Raw genomic sequence first — 26,219 nt, forward strand, 5'->3', positions numbered from 1 at the left:
TCTATCTCTTACCCAACATCGTGTTTCCCTGTCCTGCGTCATGAAGGTTCCCTCGGCTCTGATTGGCTTGCAAAGCCTCTCGCTAGGCGTTTTCCTCGGACAGGTGGCTGCCACGCCGCTACCTCCGAAACCTTCAAGAGCAACCGTCGCGGATGGAACGGCGGCCCTCGATCAGGGAACTGTGAAGGGTTTCACTGATGATTATGGAAACTCTGTTTTCCTCGGCATTCCATTTGCGCAGACAACTGGGGGACAGAACCGGTATGTAATGGCGGTCCTGCATCGCCTCCGGTTTACTGATCATTGCGTAGATGGAAGGCTCCCAAGGACGTCAAGAAGCTGAAGAAGGGCGAAGTGCTCGATGCCACAAAGTATGGTGCGACATGTCCACAGGCCATTACCGGTACAACATACTCCCAGCAAGATGAAGATTGCTTGAACCTCAACATCTGGGCGCCATCTTCGAACAGTAAGCTGCCACGGGCGCCGCCGATGCCTCATAAACCGAATGGACCTCACCATCCACCAGGCCCTCCGTCAGGCCCACCAGGTCCACCGGGTTCTCCACCAGGCTTAGACGCACCCGGTGGTCTTCCGGTATTCGTCTACATGTACGTGATTTCCCTGTACGAACTGTATGTGGAGCCAATGCTGACGAGAATTTCTTAGGTATGGCGGCGCGATGGTGAGTAATTGCCAATGTACGAACTGCATGTGAGACAAAAACTGACTTCGTACACCCATCTTTAGGTAACGGGCTCAAGCAGCAATCCAGCCTACGTCGGAGAGAATTTCGCTCGCAAGGGAGTTGTCTTCGTTAGCTTCAACACTCGTGAGAGTCTTTGGGCATACCCCAACTCTGCCGAACTTGTCGATGGCGAGGAGTCGCAGAACTTTGGCATTCTCGATGTCGACAAGGCTTTGAAATGGGTCTTCGACAACATCGCCCAGTTTGGCGGTGACCCCAACCGTGTCGTGTTCGGAGGTCATTCTTCTGGCTCTGTTCAGGTCGACCACTACCTCTGGAACCACCCCAACACACCACTCGTCGGGGCCGTTCAGATGGCTGCCAACGCAAAGTCTGGCCCTGCCGTCGGTCCCACCAACGAAGCGCTCGACCTCGTTGCCAAAGAGGTTGGCTGCGCAACTGGTGCAGGACAGCTCGAGTGCCTGCGCAAGGTGGACATGTACGCCTTCCAAACCGAGGCCTTCAACGCCACCTTGAACACGTACTTCACGCCTGTCGTCGACGAGAAGACACGCTACCAGGACTATGCTGCGCGGTTCGCTGCCGGTAACTACGCTTCCCACGTACCCCTCCTGACGGGTAACTCCGACAAAGAGGGCGCCCTTTTCGGTTTGGTGTACGGCAGCGAGAACACAGACTTTTCGGCGTGGCTCAAGACCTTCGATGCTGACGTCGCCGAGATCCCAAACAACATCATCGAGGCCGCGTACGACATCGCCGACTATTCCAGTGTCTCGGAAATGAGCGGCGCCCAGTACGGTGATGCACGCTTCTTCTGCCCTGTCGACCACTTCATCGACTTGCGCAGCGAGACCCAAGACACTTGGTCATACCGCTTCCTCGGCAACTACTCCAACCTCTTGCCTCTGCCTGTCGACTACCCAACGCACGGCGCTGAGATTCCCTTCTTCTTCGGAGGCAACGGTGCCTTTGCTGGTGTTGAGGGAGTGACTGCCGAGGAACAGGCGCTTGCTGACTTCCAGAACGACTGGTTCGTCGAGTTCATCAAGAACCCCGCCGCTGGTCCTGGATGGGAAAAGGCCACTCCTCGCAGCGGCCCGATTGCGAAGCTTGGTGTGCCTGGAGACGAGCTTACTGTTGAAATTGGCAACACAGCCGATTACAATGGCAGATGTCAAAAGGTATACAACCCGTATCTTCCAAAGTATCCTGTCATTCAGAGCGTACTCTCTGGTGTCGTGGACATGGTAGAGGGCATTATCGGAAACTAGAATAACGAACAAATAATCAATCGGAAGGCCATCATGATACCTTGGTAGCTTCCGTAGTTAATCCTAATGTAAACACATTAACAGTGATCGTCCCACTTCAGGAAGTTCTCTCCACTATGGTGATGAACCAATCGCATTTCCAGAGGTCGCGCCTTGGGTCGAAAAGAAAACACGTGATCCCGAGGACTGATCCTGAAACTGGGCTCAGAATCTGTAGGGTTCTCTGACGATGAAACTGGTGTTGTCGCTGATGCGGAAAGAGTCATGCGAAGGGTTGGCAACCTTGGAGTCGGGTCGTGCTGATGAGATCGTGGAATGCATCAGCAATACATAGTAGACGTGGTCGACTTGTGGTCGGCGACGTTGCTCTCGGCGACACTGCGGTGTGGTGATTGCGCAGGACACGCTTCTGGGGAAATCCGCATCCTTGCAGGGCATACTCTCTCGATGAAATCGCATCTCGAAGATTAAGATGTCGACTTGCGGCTGCTGGGGAGGGCTTTCTAGACCCCGATACATCGGAAAGCACCCGTCTTGGCGAGACCCAGCAGGCCCCTCTCCCTGCTCCGCTAAAGGAAGGAGGATACGACAGAAGGATTGCAGGCGAGGCTCGCAACACGGCTTTGCAGCTCGAAGTGTTTAGCAAAGTAAAATCCGCATGTGGGACTGCTCAACACAAAGTGCGAGGCTGACTCTGGGTTGCTGGTGGTTACCTAGGTACCAATTCGTCGCGTGGCAGGTGCGACGACACGCCTCGTGGAACTTGAGCAACGTCTTGTCTTTCCCCACGATAGACCCTGGAAACCTCTCGTCTTCCTCTCACAAGTCCACGCCGTCGCACGCGTTTCCACCAAGCTCAAGCCCCAATGTTCCATACTAGGCGGACCCGAGTTTCGCAATTAGCCATGCTGAGGCTGATTGGACCAAGGCTGACGTTTTCTCGCTCGCCCCATCCCGGCTTGGCTCCAAGCGGGTCTCATCCACAGCGCCCCTTTTCTCAGGGCTCTTGAGGTGCGATTGACACGACATGAACGGAAGCAATATATTGAGATCAAGAGTCAAATAGAGCGGAATCTGAGAAATGTGCGGCGTACGTCAGAGTCAACAGCTGTCGACTTCCTACAAGAAATTTACCATGGAGTTTACAGGGGATGAGACGATCTACATAAGGCCTCCCCTTGGCACACGGGGGCCTAAAGCTGTCACGCACCCGTCGACAAGGGCGGTATGCCTCATGGCGCGCGATGCGTGTACTGTACAGGCTGCGCCTCTCCATCCCCCCACTGTGACTAGATGCGCATTCTGAAATTGATGCGTCGGTGAGCCCATGTGGCTGAAATACATACAAGCGTTCCAACCGCTGCTCGGGTCTGGACCTGGGCCTGTTGTCGATGCCAATTCTGACATGAAAAGGATCCTTTTGTCTCTGAAAGACTTTTAACGTTGATCTTGTCAGGCCATGACCGCAGACTAACCTTACTGTCCCTGCCTGTCGGTACTCCACAGCCTTCTACCTTTTACTCAGGTCCACCAGGCCCGTTTAAGCTGGCCCACACCCCCGTTATCACACGTCTTGCCCGCAGCATACAACTCTTTATAGACTCGCTTCCACCCATGGCCTGCACGTCGATCAGGCGTCCGAGCAAGGTTTTGGTGCAAATCACGATCGAACTCGGTCTCCCTCTGCACTTCCTTCACACCACACCCGGTTTCGAATCAACGCCACTATGACCGCGCGTGGCCGTCTCGAACGCATCGATGAAGACCAGGAGTCTCCCTTCCAACGCCGGACCGTATGCGACCGACTCCAGGACTATCGCCAGCTTGGCTGGCTGGCATGCGCTACGACCTCGCTGCTCACCACACGGCATCTGTTGATTGAAAGAAATCTGCACTATCCCTTGCAACTGTACATTACCCAGATCGCGGCTACGGCCCTAGTCGCTTTCCTTTTCCATCCATGGAGACCGAGCGCTCAACATGCCAGCGAGCAAGACCAACGTAGGAAACGACCTGTTCAAGGTGGACTGTTATTGGCCGCTTCGAATCTCCTGCAAGCGGTATCTGCATTCTGCATAGTGCAAGCAGTCCTGCATACTTCGAATCTACCGCTGCTATGTATGATCACGGTATGTTCTCTAGAGCAAGCTTGACATGCGCTCCGCTGACCATATCAGACCATAGCCTTCTTCGCTGAAGGTGTAGTTCTCTATGTGTTCAACTACACACCTCGCTCAAACGCAGAAACCCTGTCTTTGAGCTTGCTTGCCACAGCTTGTGCTGGTGTTCTGTTCATGGAATACCGACTAATGGTACCAAGCTTGATCGCATCGATCTTGGCAATGCTCCTCGTTGGTGCAGCAAGTGCGTTGAAGAAGCTTGCTGCTAGACACTATCCAGGAGAATATGCTACCCGAAGCATGAACGCAATGTTGCTCGTTGTTATGGGCGGTCTGCTTGCATTGTTCTGTCTTGTCAGCAACTTCCCGGGCGAGCACTGGGACTCATTCGACACAAGCAGCCTGCCTCTCCGCAGTCTGAATGCCTTCTCAACAGCAGCGGCATTGCTGAGTGGGGGCTCGATACTCTTCCCAATGGACATGCAGTCAGGAGGCCAACTACCCGGAAGCAGCTTTGCCGCAACACAACGCGTCCGCAGCGCCACGACAATTCTAGCCATGGCAGCTATCACCGGCTCGTTCACCGTTCTATCAACGCGCCGATCCTACACCAGCTTTTACCAACTATCATGCTTTTTCCTCGCCATCATGTGCGCCTGCGGAAAAGACATCTACGACACAGTTTGGAAACAGTCCGGTCGTCACGATGGCTCCCGCGGAAGTTACGATCTCGTCTCACGCTCCCCGAATGCACCGATCGATGACGAGGAGGATTTTGGTACCAAAGCACAACGAGCATCACGGCCAAAATCGCAGGGCAGCAGTGCTCGCTCTTCCTTGGTCAGCTTGGTCTTGATCGTGCTGTGGACAGCATTCGTGAGCTTGAACTTTGGACAACGACAATACCCTCGGGAGGAGCCGCGCCTGGATCTACAATACGAACCCATTGGGCCTTTGGAAGTTGTGATCAGCATGTACAAAGAGCGCACTGAGGATGTTGCTGCGCTCATCAAGAAGTTGGAGAGCATGCCACAAATGACCGAGGCTCTTGTTACGATTTACTTGAAGGACGGCGAAGCAGACGAAAGAAAGATCAAAGCGGAAACGAACGCGCACGAAGTCATCAAGCTACCAAACATAGGACGCGAAGCCGAGACTTACCTGAACCACATCGTCAACCGCTGGGACAGCCTTGCGGAACGAACGATTTTCCTCCAAGCCGACGTTCACAACCCACGAGAATTCTACCCATTCTTCGAGCGATATTTCCGGGCGAACCAGACAGGCTTCCTTAACCTGGGTTGGGCGGGGATATTATGCAATGGCGACGACTGTGGGGACAAGCGCGGCTGGCGTGATGAGACATCGCTGTTCGCGGACGTACAATCCCGCATCGACGGATCCACTCGTGAGAACGTGCTGCTCAGCTACAAAGGCCAGTTCGTTGTCACTGCTGCGCGCATTCGCGGTATCAACAAGTCCATCTACGACGACTTGTGGCAGCTCTTTGTCGACGAGCACAGCTGGGCACACCAAGAACCCTACCTTCAAGAACGACCCGATTCGATGAGCCAACCCTGGTTCGGATACACAATGGAGAGGATATGGAATGTGCTGTTTCAGTGCTCAGACATGGATGTTGCATGGCGATGCCCGACTCTGTTGAGCGGGTGGAGACCTGGTGGTAGCATTGCCGACTGCCAGTGCTTTGATTCAGAATCGGCTGAGTAGGTGGAGAAGCATGCGTAGCGTCTGAGCATTTTTTGTTTGTTTGTTGTGATACCCCTAGACGTCGAAAGGCGCAACGCGATGACGCGAATTTCGGTCGCTTGTTGTTAAATATAGATGACGCGCAATAAGGCGGAATAATAATAGTTTCCTCGGATTCAGTGCGCACAACCTGGGAACGATCATGATTCCCGTCAGAATGCCATACACGCGAGCATGCTTTTTCCTGCCGAGCGGAACAGCATGGCCGTGGAGCCCGCGGACGACCATGGCACGCAGAAAATGTCATCCCAAAGCGTTTGAGGTCTTCATGCATCCAAGGGCTGCGAATGCAGGAGGTTCGAAGCGCCAAGCTGAAACACTCTGTGCCGGCCAGATCTCGCGTTCCCGTTTGACACGTGATACAGACACCCCACTTTCAATGCTCGCACGGGTGCCGCAATCGATCCTTGCGCACAGGCGAGCTACCACTCACACATGACTCGGCCGCATTGCACAGCCATGGCGTCGCAGATACTCTCCTTTCTCTCGAAACGTTCCATAAGATCACTCGCGGCGACGTTTTGTACCTAGCCGATCAACTTCCCATGCTCACACAGGGACATTGCCCGTCTTCGAGCTCTGGAAAGCCTGCGGCGAACCCCGTATATTGAACCTTCTAATACTCCGGGATACCAACCTGCAACCACTATCACATCTTCGGGAACTAAACGACAGCGTTCCTTCCACTTGGAACTAACGGACCCTGCATACGCCATGGCGACCATACAGCAGCGATCGAGCAATAAGCTTTCAGTCTCTTCGAACAGAAGCTCCGATGGTCTCTACAAGCATCGTCAAAGCATGCTCTTCCGAGAACTGGAAATTCTGCTCGAACTCACACCGAGCACCTTCAGCTCACCACTTTTGGCCCTTCCAAGAGAGATCCGCGACCAAATATTCAACTATGTGTTACCTGATCCCACAAGGATTCGTCCGGAACTTCACACTTGCCTCTGGGGTGCTGAGATGTCCAACGGAGAACCCTGGAGACACGACATCTTTGGATATGGATCCTCCGTAGCCAAAGCATCACGACTACGGCCTGAGCTTCTCTTGATCAACAAACAAATCCGGGACGAGCTGCTGCACAACTACTTTCGCCGCAGCAAGATCACTCTACATGCTGAACTACGGAATACGCGGACGAACAACGACTATTTCGAGTTCTCGCAGCACATCCTGCAACTGCCGATGTTGAAGCATGTAACACATATACGCTTCTACGTTGAATGGAACTACACGACGCTGAAAAACGGAGGGAGAGATCGGATGATGAAAGACCAGACACGTATGACGAAGAATCTCCTTGCCTCCATGGACAAGATCGCCCTGTCGCTCCAGTGCATCGAGACGATCGAGCTATCAGTACTCTTCTTCTGGAAATTCCGGAGCGGGAAAATGTACAGTCTTTCCATGCAGGACCTCTTTGACCTCGAAGACGTGTTCAAGCGCTGCGCAGAGCTGCCCTGGCTTGGTTTACTCGGCGAAAATGACGTGCCTGGAAAGAAGAAGACGACTACTTCTACCTACCTTAGCCCGACTTCGGCAACGACGAACTCTTCGGCGGGTGTGGGCTACAAGATGTCGACGGAGAAGAAGGGCACGGAACAGAGTGGAGGCATGGAAATTTGCATCAGCCGTGATCTGGAAGATGCGATGGAGGAGAGGAGAAAGAGTAGCGTTGACTTTTTCGGCAACTACGAAGTCACAGAGCCTTTGCCTCAGCCTTGTTATCGGCATGGTGCCATGATATGAGGTGAAGGCTTCATAGGGGTATTTTGTCTCATGAAAGGAAGATTGTTGGCCTTCGGTCGAAGAATACCAGACTTTGCCAAACGACGGCACTTTTGGCACACGACTCCTGGTCTTGCAACATCTGCTTCGCATACAGCACCACGATCTGATTACCAACGCTACCGCAACGCGAAAAAGAACGTCGCCTACAATACCAGACTTAGTGCAATAACCGTTGGTATGCGCAACGCTTGTACGACGTTCTCAGCACACAAGCTGGTCGGAATGGTTTAGTTTTCACGAATGCGAGAGCATGACGAACTTCGTTGCACAAGCTCTCCACCGTATAGTGAGCAGGGACTGAGGTCACGAATCCGCCAGTCAGGGCAGTAGCATGACCTTGGCCATGCTAGACCCACCAGAGGGGTATCACATCCCGAGTTGTGGCGTACAATCTACACTAGACCATGGGGCTCGGCCGAGGCCACTCGATTTGTTGCTAAGCAAACGCGGGGAAGATGGAGAGGGACGGAATTTGGCAAGAATATCGATTTGAGACTGCTGAATTTGAGCTGAAATAATAGAAGCATGATTGTTGTGACAACATCATGTTCTGATGCCTCTGTTGTTCTTCTCAGTGATACCCTCCAAGAAGCAAGGTGCAAAGTTGTGAGTGGGGACGACGCACTATCTCGGTTAGGCCTCACGGTAGTCTTCCGCGTCTGGGTGCCCCATTACTGTGCTCATGAACGGCACTGTTCACAGTCATACTGCAGTGGAGTAAGCGGACAATACTCAATAAAATCATATCTTTCTTGGTATGACAGAGTTTATTCGAAGCGCTGCACCTGTGTTGGACCCTTGCTGCGTTGCACCCAACGGAATTAACGCTCAAGATCTTCACCGAGCAAGCCACAGAACATGCGGCAAGCAGGTAGCCGCAACCGATGACACCTCTCACTAGGGCTAGCTGCATTTCACTTGTTCTTACTTAACGTTGGCCTCCGTAGCTGCCATCCATGGCGCTGTTATATTCTACCCTCCCCCGGATTCAAGCCATTCGAGGCAGCCCGTTATCCCCGGACACTCATGCGGACGAGATCTCCACATGCCAACATTATTAGCTTGACAGCATTCGCTTCGCTGTTTCCAGCAAATACGTTATAATTGCTTTGTACAACCGAGTGACGCACGACTCAGCGGTGACGCATAACATATAGCGAATTCGTTACCCTCTGAGCTCATACAATCTCTACGAGCCACCAACATGCCGCAACCGGAACCACCAGGATTGTATCGCCATCCCACAAGAAGCGAGATTATCGACCTCGCCGCAGCAGAAGGCCACGATGCAGATATCCCAAGCAACCTCGGCTCGATACACCAAGTGCCGAGTCATACATCGGAAAGACGGCACTCGCTAGATGAGAAGAAGGGCGAATACACAACTGGCGAAAGAGATGTCGAAAAGGGAAACGGCTCAGGCTCAATCTCCAGTGCAGACCAACCTGATGCAGAAGAGGAACCCGAAAGCGATCCGAATGTCGTCGACTTTGACGGTCCTAACGACGCAGAGAACCCAATGAACTGGAAAGCTTCAAAGAAATGGGGCATGGTCGCGCTCATATCGGCGATTACGTTCCTAACGCCTCTTGCGAGTTCGCAATTCGCACCCGGTGTGCCGGAGGTTATGCGCGACTTCAACTCGACGAGTGATCTGCTTGAAGGCTTCATGGTCAGCGTGTACGTTCTTGGCTTTGCGTTTGGGCCATTGATCATTGCACCACTTTCGGAGATGTATGGTCGACTGCCACTGTACCATAGCTGCAATTTGCTGTTCATTGTGTTCACGATTGCGGCTGCAGTGGCGAACAATATGGCGCAGTTTGTTGTGTTCCGATTTCTCATGGGCTGCTTTGGAGGAGCGCCCATGGTACTTGGTGGAGGGACTATTGCGGACTTGATACCACGAGAACAGCGTGGTACTGCCATGGCTGTGTGGATGATGGGACCAACGGTAGGGCCTTGTGTCGGTCCAATCATCGGCGGCTTTTTGACAGTAGCAAAAGGCTGGCGATGGAACTTCTGGTTCGTCGCTATAGTGGGCGGTGCATTCTTCATCATGTCACTCATTCTGATGAGCGAGACATCTGGCATCATCATTCTACAACGGAAAGTCAATCGTCTCAAAGCCGAGACCGGGAACACGAAACTACGATCTAAGCTTGATAGTGGCCTTACCCCACGTCAGCTCTTCAAATTTTCGATCATTCGACCAGCCAAGATGTTGTTCCGCTCAACTATCTGCTTCGCCATCTCGCTCTACATTGCGATCACATACGCCTATCTCTACATTCTATTCACCACCTTCACTGCTGTGTTCAAGGGACAATATGGTTGGCATGGCGGCATCACTGGTCTCTCATTCCTCGGTCTCGGCATTGGCTCCCTCATCGGACAATTCACCTACATCCACTATGGCAACAAAGTGGTACACAAGCACATGGCGCGCGGCGACTTCCGACCTGAACACCGGCTGAAAATGATGTGCATCGGCGGCTTCTTCATTCCTTGCGGTCTCTTTATCTACGGCTGGAGCGTGCAATACCAGACGCACTTCATGGTACCCATTGTTGCAACAGGTATTATTGGTTTCGGTCTGCTGATGACGTTCATGCCTGCGACTACGTACTTAGTCGACGTGTTTACTGTCCATGCGGCCAGCGCCATGGCGGCGAGTACAGTGTTGCGTAGTGTTGCAGCAGCCTTTATCCCACTGAGTAGTCAGACGATGTATGCGCAAATGGGCTACGGTTGGGGTAACACTATGCTGGGGTTCATCGCTACGTTACTGATCCCGATACCATTCTTGTTCATCAGGTACGGAGAGAACATACGCGCTAGAAGTACAGTTAAACTATGAACACATGCTATAAACTGTAGACTTAGATAGACCCATATACAATAACAAACCAAATCCTATGCCTTGGTCTTGACAAAGGGCTGCGATTCGGTCATGATCCACGACTCCCGCTACCTGACTCGTATAGGCTATATGCAGCCTCGGTGTGTACTCCGAAGCCCCACCCAAGGTCTTGCTGAGCAACATTGGAAATACGACGTCAATAGAACCCTGGCCGCGTCTTGCCATAAGTAGAAACCCGGAAGTAAACATTGGTTCCGCAAGTGTACTATCAATCGCTCTGATTGAACCTTAGTCTCCTACATCAACACGCGACTCGCTCCGCCGCTCACGGAAAGAAAGAGCTACTTCACCATGGCATCCTCACTACCAGAGTCCAACACATCTCTCACATATACGCAACCTTCATCTCAACCACGTCTTACACATACACCCATACCGAAACCAGGTCCCCAAGAAGTTCTAGTGAAGATTAAAGCCGCAGCTATCAACCCCGTCGACATCCAACTATGGGGGAACCCCGTGATCGGCTGGCTAGCAGGCAAGAAGGAGAAAGGAATAGGACGCGACTACTCTGGCGAAATCGTGTCAATGGGCGAAGAAGCAAGTAAGAGCGGAAAATGGGAGGTTGGCGACCAAGTCTTTGGATTGTGTAATCGACCTGTAAGTCAATCTTTCGCCTGGCACGGCTTTCGGATCGAGAAGAAATACGTTGGGACTAACGTAAATTAGATGGCAGAAGGGACATTCACACAATATCTCTCCATCAACCCAACCTCCGAGCCCATCGCAAAGAAACCTACTACCCTTTCCCACCACGAAGCCGCCGCCATCCCTCTCGTAGTCCTAACAGCCTTCGCCTGCCTCGACTGGCTCCCCTCCCCATCCAGCTCCCCATCCCCCTCGCAACGCCGCGTCATCGTCTCAGGCGCAAGCGGCGGCGTAGGAATGTGGTGCGTCCAACTCGCCAAAAAGCTGTATTCCTGCCACGTAACCGGCATCTGCTCCGGCTCCAACGTCGAATTCGTGCAATCCCTGGGAGCAGACGAAGTCATCGATTACCGCACCCAAGACGTGCCCAACTCGCTTCTTTCCAAACGGCCCGGCGGCACGAAATACGATTTGTACATTGACTGTGTGGGCGGCACGGAGATGTTTGCGCATTGGAACGAGTTACTTCATCCGGCGGGCGCGTATATTACTATTGTGGGGGATAAGACTTCGAGGACAGCGATGGGTGGGCCGTTGACGTATTTTACGTATCCGTCGCAGGTGATGAGACATGTTTGGGGATACTTCTTTGGGCCGAGGTATGCGAATGTTATCTTGTATCAGAAGAGTGAGTTACTGGATCAGGTCAGGGAGTTGGCGGAGAAGGGCGAGGTAAAGGTTGTGGTGCAGGATGTCGTTAAGGGGATCTTGACAGAGGAAAGATGTAAAGAGGGGTGGGAGCAGGTCAAGGGGTACATGGTCGAAGGAAGAGTTAGGGGGAAGATTGTTGTTGATGTTGCGTAGGATTGATGATCCCATCGGATCTGATCAGTGAACCAGACTAGCGAATGAAGTGTAACGATCAATTAAAGCAAATTACCATCTATGTACTATTGGGTGTATCACGCCGGGTATCAAGGGGGGTAATGAGACGCTTGAGCACGTATGCTCAGACGTTATAACGAGAGAAAGAACTGTAAAGGAAAAAATGTTGACAGATCCATCAAGGAGATCCTCACAGAAAGGCGACGCATATGTAAACCTTGCTCTTCGCCAGAAACCCCCAGCCCGTAGCCAGCCCTAACCAAGCTGTTTGTCGTGAATCCATAATCCAGTCGTCCGAGTCGTCATCGTAGAGCTCCCATAACCCAGGTCGTTCAGTCGTTGCCGTGAGACAATCAGTTGTACTTCAGGAAAGTCGTGGGCTCCTGCGATCTGGCGGCTGCAGCAGGAATCCTGGCGTCACCAACGGTTGTCTTGGGATATTCACCCGGGACATGCAGGTCGCTGACGCTGATGTCGGTGTTCATCCGCTTGCCCATGCCAGGGTGCGCCATATCCTCTGCAGTATCCACGAGGCCCACTGGGACGGGCCCGCCGTTGACAGTCTCGCCAAAGACAGGTGCCCCTACCTCAGACTCGCCTAAAAAAGACGAAGTAGCTCCTGGTGTATCCAACCCGCTTACTTGCTGGGATTGAGTGTGGCTATCAAAGACAGGCGCAACGATCGGAGCAGGGGTTGGCTGCACAGCAGGGGCAACGTAGCCTGTGTCGTCGATTTGGTCGGGGAGTATATGGTCAGGATGCCGCTCGGGGACTTGCGTAGGGGTGGCATCTGGGAAGTCTACCGCGCGAGACTGTTCGACTGGATATTGCTGCTCTTGGTTGAGCTGCTGGGCCTCGTAGTGTTGTTGCGCCAATTGTTTTTTCCGCAATGCTTCGTTTGCAAGGGCTCCGGTGGCTGCACCCCCAACAGCAGGCGCCAACCAGTTGCCGTAATGAGTACTATCTTTGCGTTGGATAGGCTCAGCATGTTCCAGGGATGGCTGGTTGTACTGGTCGACCGAAGTTGGCTGGACAGGGTAAGCCTGAGAAACGGGCGCGTATGAAGGGGCGTCGGCAGTCTGAGGCGCGTATGCCTGCTGGGCGGGTGGGTATGGGTTTACGAAACTGGTCTGCGGTTGATATTGAGCGGGCTGGGTATACTGGACTGGCTGGACGGGCTGAGCAGGTTCGGGCTGGTAGGCTGAGGTTTGGGCAAGATACATCGGGTGCACATCCTGTGTCGGACCTCCAGACATGGTGTTTAGATCATTGCCGACCTCTGAACTTCCGCTAGAAGGCGATAAAGGCGCTTGTAAGTTACGGTTGACCATCAAATCAGACGGGAATCGCCCACCTGGAGAAGGTCGGGAAGGTCGCTCAGACTGATCCCGGTAGGCCTGTTCCTTCATGGACTGGTTGGCTGAGAAAGGAACCGCGTCTGCCTCGTCTTCCTCTAGTCCGCCATCCGAGCTGGCTGAACGGGCGCTGCCGGCGCTGGTACTCCTGACGCTTGCATGGCGACGGACAAAAGCGTTGCGCTCTTCTCCGCTCTTCTCAGTCAAGGCCTTGATATCTTCGAACCATGCGACCATGGTATCGTACGTCTCCGCCCGGAACACCCAAGTATGGCCACGATGCATGGATCCAGCCTGACGGCCTTTGATAACGAACTTGTGGGAAGAACTTCCGGGCTGGGAGCGAGAACCAAGCTTCTGGTCTGGCAGATAGAGGGACATGACTGGAGGCTGAGTGTAGATGCGGTCGGCCGATTTGAACTCGTGGAGATGCGTTGGCGACAAGACGTACCTAGAAAGTGTTAGACTGGGAAGGTTGTCAAGACTAAGTTACTTACCATCCTGGTGTGTAGGACTTGAGATACTTGCTCTTCCGCTCGAGCATACCCGCTCTGACCTCGGTGGTAGCAGGGTGGTGCTTGCCAGGGTACTGAATATCTTCCAGTCTGCGCAACGGCATGTCTGGGTTGACGAAGTGAGGGTCGCTTCGCACGAACCTGCTCCACTCGAGATCGCGCGGCATGGCGATCGGGCCATTGCGCAACCGCTCTACCGTGTTGTACTGCTCATCGGCATCGCGCTTCAAGATGGTAGCAAGAGCATTGTAGGCTTTCTGGACTTCGCCAACGACGATCGACTCGAGTTCGCGGCCGGAGTTTTCAAGGTTGAGGTAAGCCTGTATACGTTAGCTGAGTCGCCCCTACACGTGCGATAACTGACCCTGTGGAGGTAGTTCTCCTCATCGATCTGCCTCTCCACCTGGCGCTCGACACCCAGACGCACGACATATGGATCTCCTTTGCCTGCAACTGCCGTGGGGTCGGAGTCGGCCAAAGCCAGCGCCTCCTCAAGTGCTGTTACACACTTCCTTGTGGTCTCCTTCTCCTTCTCGACGTTGTTCTTGAAGTCGCCAGACAGCGACTTGATCTCCTTGATCTTCTGCGCAAGATCAGCCCGGAGGCCGCTGAGCTGGTTGATGACGTCGGCCTCAACGTCCCGCGCCTTGTTGGCCTCGAGGATGGCTTGCTTGTGGAAATCGCGGAGGATGCGGTTGGCGTCGTTCAGACCTCCTTCTATGAGGAGGGCCGCGGGGGCATTGGTGTTGTTGATAACGTTCGAGACTTTCAACAGCGACTTGGCGCGGTGCTCGTATGAGGATGCGACCTCGCGGAAGTAGGTGATGAGGTCCTTGAGAAACTTTCGCCAAGCTGTCCGGTGTCAGTAGGTTTCACGGATTTGTCACGTGCCTAACATACTCTGGAAGCGTTCTGCTAGTATCTCAGTGGGGGTGCCCTTGGTCGGTACAGGAGTATAGAAGACACTGTCCTCGCGGTCATAGCCATGCTCCTGGTCGTCAATGGTCACGCCACGTATCGAGCCCGCGTGCATGGATCTCCTGCTTCCACTACGCTTCATGCTGCTTGCCCTCTTGACAGAGTTCTTCTTCTTGAGCGTGCCACTTCGCGAAGGGGTTGCGCCCTGGTTCAAGGTGGACGAGCGCGAGGACGAGCGCTGGTGCATATCACCCTCGAGGACGGATGAACCACGTGTGCGCGCATCGAAGTCCTCCTCGAACCGCCCCAGGCGCGAGCGCTCATTTGGCGCGCTTAGTGGTGAGTTTCCAAAGTCATTCACAGCGGAGGTGCCGTAGCCGCGGCTGAGATGGGCTGGGTCGTCGATGTGCGGTACGGGGTCGTAGGAGGCCGACGGGGTGACTGGGCGCTGGGTCGCCATGGTGGGAGCTGCCTGGTCGTGGATATTGGCTGCGGCGACGGTAAGGTAGACCCTGACGAATATATGTAAGAAGACGTTCGCAAACAACTGCAACCCTGAACCGCGTTCGCTGTGGCTGGCGATGACGTGTGGAGTCGCGCTAAGGGGTGAGATGCCTCGGAGGGGTCGAGGCGCAGATTGCGAGAGCCCGAACCGACCTGGCGCCGCAGATCAATCAATACTTACTGCTCGGAGTGCAATTGTGTCGCAAACTGCTCAATTTGATGGATTTAGTGTGAGCCTGAGGGTGCTTGTACTGTCGAGAGGCAGATGCCGGATGTGAAGAATAAAACCATGGCCATCCACGGCGGCTTCGCGGCACTGAAGAGGCTCACAAAGATGCTTAGGTGATGTCATGTTCCCTTCAATGCTACGCCCTCAACACCATCCGGACATGATCGTCATCGTGCAGCAGTGCCCGACCCTTGAATCGTCTTAGCCTGTGGCGCGGCTGTTACACTTCGGCCTATCATGACTTGCTTGCATTTCCATCCATTGCGCCGTTACCTGCGCCCGTCACATCGATTGTCCTAGCAGCTGTCACATGCAGGCTCGCGGAACACGTAGGCGACACAAGAGGGGCTTCGTGGTCTGCCAACTTCTTCACTTTGACAATCTTGGTCTCGATAAAGCCTCTCGGTGACTTTGCAGCCGCATCGTCCGTCGCCACTTCCATCGCCGCTGGCCAAACACGTGGAGATTCAATGTGGGGAGAGCACAGCCGAACGTGCCGACCCAAGTCTGCCCAGCGATTTGCATTCATCCTTCCGCAGATCAATGCAGCACGGCGGCAATGCCGAAATCCTTTCTCCCTCCGTCTTGCTGCGAGCTGCGCGTCTCTCGTGGGACCTATCCCAATTTTTCCAGGGGTCCTCTCGTATCCAACCCTCTAACACTAGCTGGACCCCGTAGCATCACTAGCCTACCACGAAGTAACCCAGCGGGAAGCATTGTGGGCTGCACTGCCCCTTTGCCGTCATTAGTTACCTCCAGTATTCTCTGAAGGGCGAGTAAGATGCAGAATGTCTGTGTTGATGGATCACAGTCGTTCCGCGTGCTCAGGTACAAATTCAATGGCCAGCCCAATCAAGACCAGGACAATGCGATACCGAGAGAGAGATATCCAGCCCGGCGCCGCACTCTTTCATTGCTGAGGGGTGCGCAGCTCTTTATCTTACTCCAGTCGATCGACAACTACAAGAAGAGACGCATGCCAGACATCAACCATGTTCTCATAGGGAAATGGAACACCCATCTTGGTACATAGTCCAGAAGCCTACATTACTTCAGAATATTCTCAACTTTCGTTTTTTATACTCATGTATTGTACAGTGCAGCTGTTTAGTTTCTTCCTTATAAAAGGCGGAAGCACCTAGTCTTGCAAAGAGAAGGGTTAAAGAGGTAAGATATGGGCGTGGCCAATACGCTGCATTGAGTAGGCATGAAATGAATGAATTGAAAGCAGTAGCGAGGTGTCACAAGATCATTTGCATGCCACGACGGGGCGTCAGGCACAGCAACAGTCCGGTGCGCTATGGAAGCATTGATAGCCAGAGCCCTAATTTGAGGACTTGAGGAAGGCTGTCGATGTTCTCGGTATTTTTTTCTACCCTGCTTCTATGTGAGTAGCAGAGTGAAATTTTCAATCTATGATCTGATTGTACATTCACCACAGGAAAGCTCTACGCGCAACTACGCTCTACTACACCTCCAACGCAAAGCTCGATACGATCATCGCTAGCGGATATCTCGCTTCCAGGAACCGGTCATGTGTCTTTTTACTCACGGGCCTCAATCGCGAAGAGTATATTAACCGGCCACACACAAACACCTACTGCCAAGGACTGATTTCGGTTACGTGGTTGCACAAAACCATCTATTGCGAAACAACATATATGACCGGTAGAGTAAATGGAAAACTCTCTGGTCTCATTGGTCTTATTGCATGACTACCGACAGCAGCCACCTCTGCCGTGCTGGAAAACAAGTCTGGGGCGCACGGAGAAATCTTGGAGGCTCTTTAGCGAAGGCTTGCGTGTGGCGTTGTTATATTGCAGCCCAGCGATTGAGATGGACGATAGACAGGTAGAAGCGTCATGCTGCTGATACTCCAGGGTCGCGCGGGAATGGGCGTGGGAGTAGGATGGGATATATAAGGAGAGGCACGATACCCAGTGACAGCACCTCATCCGCATCTACACCTTGATACTCGACCATTACATCTACACTATCAGTCTTTCGTTCAACATGAAGTTCTTCGCCGCTGCTGTTGCCCTGCTACCTGCTCTTGGGTCAGCGCACACTATCGCTCAGCGCGTCCGTATCAACGGCCAGGACTTGGGCCAAGGCAACGGTATCCGCGTCGCCCCTTCCAACAACCCCATCACCAATGTCAACGACGGCAATATCGCTTGTAACTCTGGTGCTTCCTCTACCGGCAAAGTCATCGATGTCAAGCCTGGAGACAAAGTCGGCGTGAACTGGGGCCACATTGTCGGCGGAGCACAGTACGTTCTCTCCTTCTCAGTCCTCTTACCAGCACTTTGCTAACTCTTCCAAGAGGCTCAAACGACCCCGACCACCCGATTGCGAAGTCTCATAAGGGACCTGCCATCTTCTACATGGCGAAGGTTTCCGATGCCGTCAAGGCGTCTCCTTCTGGTCTCCAGTGGTTCAAAGTCGCCGAGGACGGTCTCGATAGCTCTGGAAACTGGGGTGTCGACCGCATGATCAACAATGGTGGATGGACGGAGATGACGATGCCATCTTGTGTCGCCCCGGGCCAATATCTTCTCAGGGCTGAACTCATCGCCCTGCATAGCGCGAGCTCGACCGGCGGCGCGCAATTCTACATGGGCTGCGCGCAGATCAACGTCTCGGGATCTGGATCGAAGATTGGCAGTACCGTTAGCTTCCCTGGTGCCTACAGGGCGGACGATGCGGGCATCAAGCTCAGCATCTACAACGCCCAGGGTCAGCCTAAGGGCAACGGAACGCCTTACAAGATTCCTGGTCCGGCGAAGCTCCAATGCTAGAGTAATAGCACGTCAACCCGGAAAAAAACTGAACACCCTGGAGCCTACATTGCCACAAAGTTTTCTAGTTTGCTCATTTTACCCTGATGTAGTCTGCAGGCCTATTCGAGCTTTTTGTACGAGGTGATAGGAGACGCTGAGTGATTTGGATGGGCGTGCGCAGTCGGAGGTAATTCGAGGGCTTTGGGACTTTTTTTCGCGAGCATCTTTACGACCTTCTATGTACATACTGTAAGGGTAAAATTGGGCGATGAAATGCTGGTGGCCGAGTAGCAATATCCAACCAATGTGTCGCCGAGAACAAAATTGGTATGCGATGGTGATGTGACATGTCGTTACAGTCATGCGCTCGTGCCTGGGCTGTGCAATGTACAGGCTCGTCGCACAACGGTGAACGGTGAGCGAGCCTTGCAGGTACCCCGCTTCAGGCGCGTCCACGAAGGAAAATGCAAAAGCACAAAGAGATAGAGTTAATACCTAGGTAGAAGTTTGAAACGGTTATAACTATGTCTAAGCAGTATGCATCTAAAAGTCTTGCGCTTCGAGCAGCATTGTGAGCAGCGTTGCATTCGCGGTAGTCTATGAACATAAGCCAATGTATGATTGTGACGATGGTTTCTTGTGCCGCATTCCACCGGTAGATGGGCGGTTAGCGGACATGGTCGTGGTGGGCGCCGGCCCCACCACCCAACAAAATTCTGCGTTTGAAGAACCACTTAGCCAATGAATGAAGTCGTTCATTCGGACGTGTCTGGTGGTCTAGACAAGTCCAGGTAAGGTTGTATTTGCCCCGCTGTGGTCCCATTTGCCCAAGTAAGTCCCCAGTGACCAACTTTTGAACAGGGATATAAATCTTACTGCTGAACCATCTTTCATCAATCATCACAACCACAGGAGTCGTGCCAGAGTGGTTAATGGGTATGACTCGAATAAGCTGTTCGTTTAGAGCAGCTTGAATAGATATCATATGCCTTCGGGCGCGCAGGGTAAGAAATCACTTCTCCACAACTACATACCCACAAGACAAGCAACTAACAAAATGGAACAGTTCGAATCCTGCCGGCTTCGCTTCTTTTTGCCCTTTTATAATATCCTGTAAGGTTTCCTGAAGAATAGGAATAGTTGTGGTGGAGATAAAGGGGAGAATTGGGATTTTTTGCGCACAAAACCACCATTTCTTGACCGATTTCGAATCTGAGACTTGCAAACACTTCTACAATACGAATACATTCATTCCAGCACAAATAAATGCTCATACCTAGGTGTGGGGGTAAAACACAATTTTTGGTCAGGTGAGACTTGGAGGGCTCACAGACCCCACTTCGGCCGTCGCACGCAGTGCGCAACTTCAATCCTTCCACAGCGTTCAAACACAACCATCCATCTCTTCACACCGCTAATGCTCTAGGATTTTGATGCGCATCGTCTTCTCTTTGCCTCGGGTCATCGCATGCTGATTTCCAGACTCCGGGGGTGTAAGCCTGGTCCCTTGCGAGGGCGATCGGCATTCACATGCTACTCACGAGCTCCTCGCCGGGTGCGTCAACACAACAACGCATGCTTTGATCTTTATCGAAAGGGAGGACGACGCGACGCACGAGTGGTACAGTAGGCCTGCTTGGATCGCTCGCTGACGAAGTCATTGCAACACGCTTGAGGAGACATACGCGCGTGTTGAGCGAGGCAGGTGATCTTAGCACAGGCTTGCGACCTACGGGGAGAGTGCAACTGTCGCAAACTTTGCCAACGGCGAAGCCTCTTACCTACAGTAAGCTGCTCATAGCGGGGGCCTAAGACATAGAACACCCTGTACCCGACAGACTTACCACGACCCTCGTTTTGGGTGATGTACCGCCATTGCTAGTTACAGCCGGTGCATCATCAAACATCTCGGTAATTTTGTATGAAGGGAATATGATTGCATTATGCTAACAAGACCAAGGGAATGAACAAGCAGACGACACCCACAGAAACCATCCCGAGGTCAGCTTCGTACAATTTTCTTGTGTGGGCAGATGCCACTTTGCTAGCGTACATAATTTCCGTACCTTGGCCGCGGCAACAGTTGAGTGAGGTATTCAGCCCTACATTTTCTCGCAACAGTAATCAATATATAAGTACTGAAGTGGTCCAGCAGAACAATCGACATGTTGCTTCTTGCAATTCCCCCAAGTCGCTAGATTGTATGCAACAGACGTGACGGTCATGTCATCGTCTTCGCAGAAAACCTTGGCGCCATGAAGGAAAGTTCTAGGCTGACAATATCCGTCATCCTGGAACATGTTCTCGATATCGGCTTGGTCGCAGTTGCCTTCTCCAAAGACGACACCCTGTGTCGCCCCGCACTCAGTCGACATGTTGCTAGAGATACAAGTCAGTTCGTAGTCTCGCCCAGGCACCCTGGCGATTGGGATGGATAAGAACGAACTTGACGATCAAACAGCTCTGTACGGTACCAACACCAACTTGGCCGTCTGGACAGCCTGCGCCCATGATCGAACGAATGAAGAGCACAATGGCCCCAGTAGCGGCGAGCTTCATGCTGTTTGCGTCGCGTCTGGTTGTCGACTATTTCCCAAAGAACGATGTGCTCTTACAGGATTGAAAGTCTGGAAAGCGAATTCAGATGTATGGATAGTATGAAGATGAAAGTTCTTGAGAAGTGGGAAGGTAGTTTGCAAGACTCACCGCATCAACTGTCGCCTGATATATGATCCTCTGGAATTCCTTACGGACGTATGGCTTCACAGCAGTGATCTTGTTGGGCCAGTCGGTGAACGAGGTCGTGCAGGAGAGACACGCCATACCTAGTGTCGACATGGGCGTCATCCAGCCAGATGATCCAGTCTCCAGGCGATCTTCGCCCATCGCTCGAAGCGTATATTGCTCCACGAGCGGCGCCCAAGCATCATTCAATTGCGAGCTGACGAGAGAAGGTATAGACAAGCTGGTTCGCCAACATGCTTAGCCGCCTAGCGAGATGCTTGACCCATACGCCCTGTCAGATCGGCTGACTCTAAGATATGGATATGACCGAATAAATAAGCCCTCACTCGGATTACTAGCCAATCACCTCTGTCGCATCACGGCACCTCTTCCTAGCGCCTTGACTTGTCAAAAATCTTCGTCAACATTGCCCGGCCGTGATTTCATTGCTTATTAGGAACAGATCCAAAAACGAACAATGGAGCACTGGGAGTAGCTACAATTCGTGCCGCATTACGACAAAAAGCCCAAATTACTATTGAGAATACTTCAGGTGGACGTATACATCAACTTGAGAACTACCTAGTTGTTAACTTTCACGAGTCTGTATGCAGCAAACGCGAGACAAATCCTAGCCACCCATGGTGGGGCCATCGCTCCTACCTCCTGCCTCTTACCACAACCACAGATTGGATACCATCAACAAGCGCACTCCAACCACACCTCACCAACGTCACATCCTCCTTCTACCGTCTTCAGTGTCTCACCTCCGCACTTCTCGCTTTTAGTGCATAGCCTCCGCAGCCTTCGTCTGTCTGGCAGGCCTACAGCCACTCACTACCACAGTCTCTTATTGCTGCAGCGTTCGTCTCTCCTTCCTTATATTACTACGTTTGTGGCAACCGTGCTGCGCGCATTTGCAATTTGTGATATCTTATGGAGACAAGCTCTTTCGAGTCACACCCACTAAACCACTCTGGCACAGTGTCTTGTCTTTTATCAATGGACAGAGGTACACTTTTTGGAAATAGAATAGAACAAATTTGAAGCGCGGCTACTGCTAGCCTCGAACTTACTAATACAAGTAGCGAGGCTAGCGCGGGAACATTTACAAATTCGAATTGTACTGCTAGAGTACATAGTCGGGCTACGATAACACCGCTCCTTCCTCGTGTATTATACTACTTACTAACTAGATGCTGGGGTAAATAGTTAGGCTACGATAACAGCGCTCCTTCCTCATGCACAGCACTCCAGCGAACAACATCAAAGCTTTCGCAATCATACCGTATACCAAAGTACTATCTTAATGACCAGCACGAACCAGGACCAGACCGCAGTCTGAGTCAAAGGCGCAATCTATTCGTTCTCATGCCTCACGGTTCTGGCTAACCGGACCTTGGGATGCTGAGGTAAATGGTTGGGCTCGATGACGGCGCTCCTTCCTCATGCCTCATGGGTCTGACCAACCAAGCCTCACCAAGCTCCCACTTATCAAAGAGAGCGTCTCACTTCCTTTCAACGCCCCCGCTCCCTCGCTCCCTCGATCACACGTCCGACAGTTAAGCATCACCAAGCTCTTATTTCCCATTGACGCCCCCGCTCCCTCGCTCCCTCGAGCACACGTCCGACAGTGAAGCATCACCAAGCTCTCATTTCCCATTGACGCCCCCGCTCCATCGCTCTCTCGATCACATGTCCAAAAATGGCACCAAAGAAGAAGCTTGCTCAAACACCCGCTCAAACACCTGCTCAAACACCTGCCCAAACACCCGCTCGGACACCTGCTCGGACATCTGCTCGGACACCTGCTCGAACACCGCGTCAGCAGAGCAACACATTGACGCCTACCGAAGTTTACGACGAGGAAGAGAACGACTTTAGCATCAACGTCTATGCCAGTCTTATAGAAGACGACATCACCGCAGGCATAGAAGAGAAGCATGTGCCTAGTATACTCAAGGGGTGTGCCGTTAGCGACAACGATCTACTTGATGACCTGAGCCCTACCGACATCGAGGCGCTCGTCCAGCGGCTTCTCCCTGGCATTTGCCAGCAAGGTAAGCTACACGTACTCGTACAAGATGTGATGTACTCCGGCATACTGACTTTATGCTTGCAGATGTCCAAGACTTCTTAGCCCAGATTACTACACACAATTCGCCGCCCTTTACCATACCACGCCACCAGCGCGAGCCTAAGAGTTGGCCCTCGACGTACGAAGAGTCGGACCTGTTGTGGGAAGAGGGAGCCAAGGCTGAGCGAGCAATCAAGCTGCCTGTCGGAACCAATATGCCGAAGTGGTTAGACATGTCAGAGGATCAGCTAGGTAAGTTTTCTTTGGTACTTGGGATCTAAAAGGCGGCTGAACCAACTGTGCCCTTGCAGTCAAGTACACAGGGAGCATCCAAGACAGCCTGGTCGTAGTGTCATCCTATCCGACAGCGAAAGATGGCAGTACGGTACACGCCTCCTACGGCACGACGATGGACCTATCCAATCAGTGTATGAATATGCTTTATTCAAAGTTGGGGCTGCACCTCAAGTCCGTCCGACCGACCGGCGCCCTCCATGTCGACGTATTCCCGCGTCGCATCAACCGAGACAACATCGACGGGCTAGGCAACGTTGTCGACGAGATCCCCACCAACCTGAGATTGTTCTGGCAGTGTGTCGCCCAGGAATGGCTGGCAAGATCGCAGGCAAAGATCGCCCTACTTGTCGGAGCAGCTGCGGTCAACACCTATCTGTCATATCTAGACGCGGACCATGTTCAACACCAACAAATATGGTTTGCTGGTGGCAACAATGTAAGCTATAACTGTATGAACTGCACATGAGACACATACTGACTTCGTACTTCTACAGGAGTACCAATCAAGCAAGAAGCCACCGTGTTGGATCGAATTCAACAAGGACAACAATATCAAACGCATCGCGTTCTCAGTTCCGCACCCTGAGTATTTCAACCGTATCCGCGGCAGGGTAGTCACCCACAAGGTGAGAGCCAATGCGCTTAAAGAGCGTTTAATCGATTACGCGATGGTGAAGGTCTGGGGAACGGCACACCTGCAAGGTTTTCTTAGCTCAGCGAAATACCTTTTCCAGATCGCCAATGGGCTGATAGTGCGAGTTCAAGATATCGAGGAGTACGGCGCAGACAACAACACACTTCGCAAGATTCTGAGTTTCCCGACGTTAAACAACTCTACCATTGATAACTTCATGTCCCGCAGCAAAAGCATGAACGAAGAACAGATCAAGAGTATCAAGAAGATGAGAAACGAAGTCAATATCAAGGTGGCGGAATCTCACTTATGGTGGGACCGAGCGGACGTCATTTCGAAATACGGTCCTCACGCATTCACATTCAAGTTGATGGCGAAGCGCTACCAAGACAGCAAGAAGAAGTCAAGGGCCAAGACCAATGACAAGTTTGCTAGTCTACCAGAAGACGACAAGAAAGCATTAGTAGAGTCGAACAAACAGAAAGCCTGCGCACGAGAGAAGAAGAGGCGAGCAGCTGAAATGGAGGGTGAGGACAAGGAGAACGCCAAAGACGAGTTGTAAGTAGTAGTTGTGCAACAGGTGTCATAATCAGAATGTCTGATTGGGCCTCTCATGCATCCCGAATATGTTGGTAAGAGGCACATCAGCGTCAGAATACCTACTTTGCACATTGTTATCTTAATGTAGGCTGCAGACCTGTTTGGGTTCTCATTGTATCAGGGGCGATGGTCAAGATAGCAGGCATGAGTAGAGCGAGAGCCGAAGCAAAGGAAAGGTCAAGCGTTTGATGGAGCGATATATCGAGGTAGTGAACCAGGCGCTTCTCGATAGTGGTGCCACGCATCTCGTTACCCAGACAGCGATAACTGATCCTCTGATTCGGTCGAAGTACTGGGGATGCGCGACGGAGAAAGAGACGCGCGTCATATGGTCTCTCTGCTCTATTGTTGTACATTCAATCCACCTCGTGCGCACCTCCGCTTGATAGTACTCGGAGGTGTGCGGTCATATAGCCCGGTAGGGTAGGTGGTGCTTCTCTTCCTAGGTAGGTGCTTTATATAGACATCAACCCCTGCGTGTCCGATAGTAAGACCGACCTTAAGCCCTCGTCACCTATTACCAGCTTACGACCAAGTCGTCTTAGTATGACGTCAAGATGTAGTGGCCGATGTTACGGAGAGTGAGCGTGGTGCTATACTCCCGTGACGAACAGTGTTGATCGGGGGTGCAGTGGGGTGTGAGGAAACGATCAGTAAATTGTCCTTGTCGCTTACTGCAAACTCGACGAGCGTTTTCACCAGCATGTCGAGTCTGGAGGGCATGTCGATACCGGCGAGGAGTTCAACATCCTGTTCTCCTTGCACAACCATATGGCAAAGTCTGTTTGTTTCATAATCATCGAAAGAAGGTTAGGTAATTAGCTGTCTGCCCTAGGATAAGATGAGGAAGAGCGAACAAAGCTCTGCGTATGAGCGAATCTCTACATGAAAGCTTTCCTGACTGGACAACACTAGATGTATACGCTCTATGATTGTACTCACCTCATCGAATGGTAGCTCACTAAACAACCCTTTATCTGCAATAGACTGGCATCAATACATGGTGCCGTTGTTGCGGACCTTCATCTCTGGTTTAGCTGTCGGCACTGCCGCTGGTGACTACAACAACGCTTTCCTTCTCCAACTCTTAGCCACACCAAGCCTTGGAGCATACAGTATAGTCTGCCGTACTAATCCGTCACCGTAAACCCAGCGAACACCTCCAGGGTACAACTTCAGGCCTAGCTTCGACCCAGCGAACTCTCTGGTAGCGAACAATACCAAACATCTAGAAAGCTCGGATTCGCGTTTCCAATTCCCAAAATGCCTACCACATAACGCCGCGCCTTCAGTTTCGTTTCAGACCCCAGGACACATCAAAGCAGCGAAAGAAAAAGAAAACCCACCGAATCCTCACCTCGGCTTTACAAGAGAGCCACAATATGCACGAGAGAGTCAGTATCAACCGCAACGGCATCAACGGCATAACGAACCCTCACTCTCAGCCCACAAACGCCCAGATGCCATGACCTTCGCACATGCTCTCCAAATGCCGAAGCCCTTCATTTCCCAGAACATGT

At 52.4% G+C, this 26,219-nt stretch overlaps 9 protein-coding genes across 9 annotated transcripts; 7 read left to right on the top strand and 2 right to left on the bottom strand.

Annotated features, from left to right (window-relative positions):
- Positions 1-40: 40 nt before the first annotated feature.
- Positions 41-1,980, top strand: J4E88_001558 (uncharacterized protein; the record flags this gene model as incomplete). Its single annotated transcript, XM_049395227.1, has 5 exons — positions 41-261; positions 312-469; positions 530-611; positions 670-685; positions 751-1,980. 5 exons carry the CDS (start codon positions 41-43, stop codon positions 1,978-1,980), a joined length of 1,707 nt encoding a protein of 568 aa, XP_049259091.1.
- A 2,120-nt stretch (positions 1,981-4,100) lies between these two features.
- On the top strand, positions 4,101-5,831 carry J4E88_001559 (uncharacterized protein; the record flags this gene model as incomplete). Its single annotated transcript, XM_049395228.1, has 2 exons — positions 4,101-4,109; positions 4,158-5,831. The coding sequence occupies 2 exons, from the start codon at positions 4,101-4,103 to the stop codon at positions 5,829-5,831; spliced, it is 1,683 nt and encodes a 560-aa protein (XP_049259092.1).
- A 753-nt stretch (positions 5,832-6,584) lies between these two features.
- On the top strand, positions 6,585-7,625 carry J4E88_001560 (uncharacterized protein; the record flags this gene model as incomplete). The annotated part of the gene is made up of 1 exon (XM_049395229.1): positions 6,585-7,625. One exon carries the CDS (start codon positions 6,585-6,587, stop codon positions 7,623-7,625), a length of 1,041 nt encoding a protein of 346 aa, XP_049259093.1.
- A 1,246-nt stretch (positions 7,626-8,871) lies between these two features.
- On the top strand, positions 8,872-10,527 carry J4E88_001561 (uncharacterized protein; the record flags this gene model as incomplete). The annotated part of the gene is made up of 1 exon (XM_049395230.1): positions 8,872-10,527. The coding sequence occupies one exon, from the start codon at positions 8,872-8,874 to the stop codon at positions 10,525-10,527; it is 1,656 nt and encodes a 551-aa protein (XP_049259094.1).
- Positions 10,528-10,881: 354 nt separating this feature from the next.
- On the top strand, positions 10,882-12,042 carry J4E88_001562 (uncharacterized protein; the record flags this gene model as incomplete). The annotated part of the gene is made up of 2 exons (XM_049395231.1): positions 10,882-11,190; positions 11,260-12,042. The coding sequence occupies 2 exons, from the start codon at positions 10,882-10,884 to the stop codon at positions 12,040-12,042; spliced, it is 1,092 nt and encodes a 363-aa protein (XP_049259095.1).
- A 374-nt stretch (positions 12,043-12,416) lies between these two features.
- Positions 12,417-15,311, bottom strand: J4E88_001563 (uncharacterized protein; the record flags this gene model as incomplete). The annotated part of the gene is made up of 4 exons (XM_049395232.1): positions 12,417-13,869; positions 13,916-14,253; positions 14,298-14,785; positions 14,834-15,311. 4 exons carry the CDS (start codon positions 15,309-15,311, stop codon positions 12,417-12,419), a joined length of 2,757 nt encoding a protein of 918 aa, XP_049259096.1.
- Positions 15,312-17,597: 2,286 nt separating this feature from the next.
- J4E88_001564 (uncharacterized protein) lies at positions 17,598-18,385 on the top strand (the record flags this gene model as incomplete). The annotated part of the gene is made up of 2 exons (XM_049395233.1): positions 17,598-17,857; positions 17,911-18,385. The coding sequence occupies 2 exons, from the start codon at positions 17,598-17,600 to the stop codon at positions 18,383-18,385; spliced, it is 735 nt and encodes a 244-aa protein (XP_049259097.1).
- A 2,084-nt stretch (positions 18,386-20,469) lies between these two features.
- J4E88_001565 (uncharacterized protein) lies at positions 20,470-20,926 on the bottom strand (the record flags this gene model as incomplete). Its single annotated transcript, XM_049395234.1, has 2 exons — positions 20,470-20,746; positions 20,814-20,926. The coding sequence occupies 2 exons, from the start codon at positions 20,924-20,926 to the stop codon at positions 20,470-20,472; spliced, it is 390 nt and encodes a 129-aa protein (XP_049259098.1).
- A 1,870-nt stretch (positions 20,927-22,796) lies between these two features.
- J4E88_001566 (uncharacterized protein) lies at positions 22,797-24,661 on the top strand (the record flags this gene model as incomplete). Its single annotated transcript, XM_049395235.1, has 4 exons — positions 22,797-23,151; positions 23,214-23,420; positions 23,480-23,901; positions 23,960-24,661. 4 exons carry the CDS (start codon positions 22,797-22,799, stop codon positions 24,659-24,661), a joined length of 1,686 nt encoding a protein of 561 aa, XP_049259099.1.
- Between the last annotated feature and the right edge of the window lie 1,558 nt (positions 24,662-26,219).

This window comes from Alternaria novae-zelandiae, assembly GCF_023758075.1.
Source record: "Alternaria novae-zelandiae strain BMP 2774 chromosome Unknown scaffold_2, whole genome shotgun sequence".
Classification (NCBI taxonomy): domain Eukaryota; kingdom Fungi; phylum Ascomycota; class Dothideomycetes; order Pleosporales; family Pleosporaceae; genus Alternaria; species Alternaria novae-zelandiae.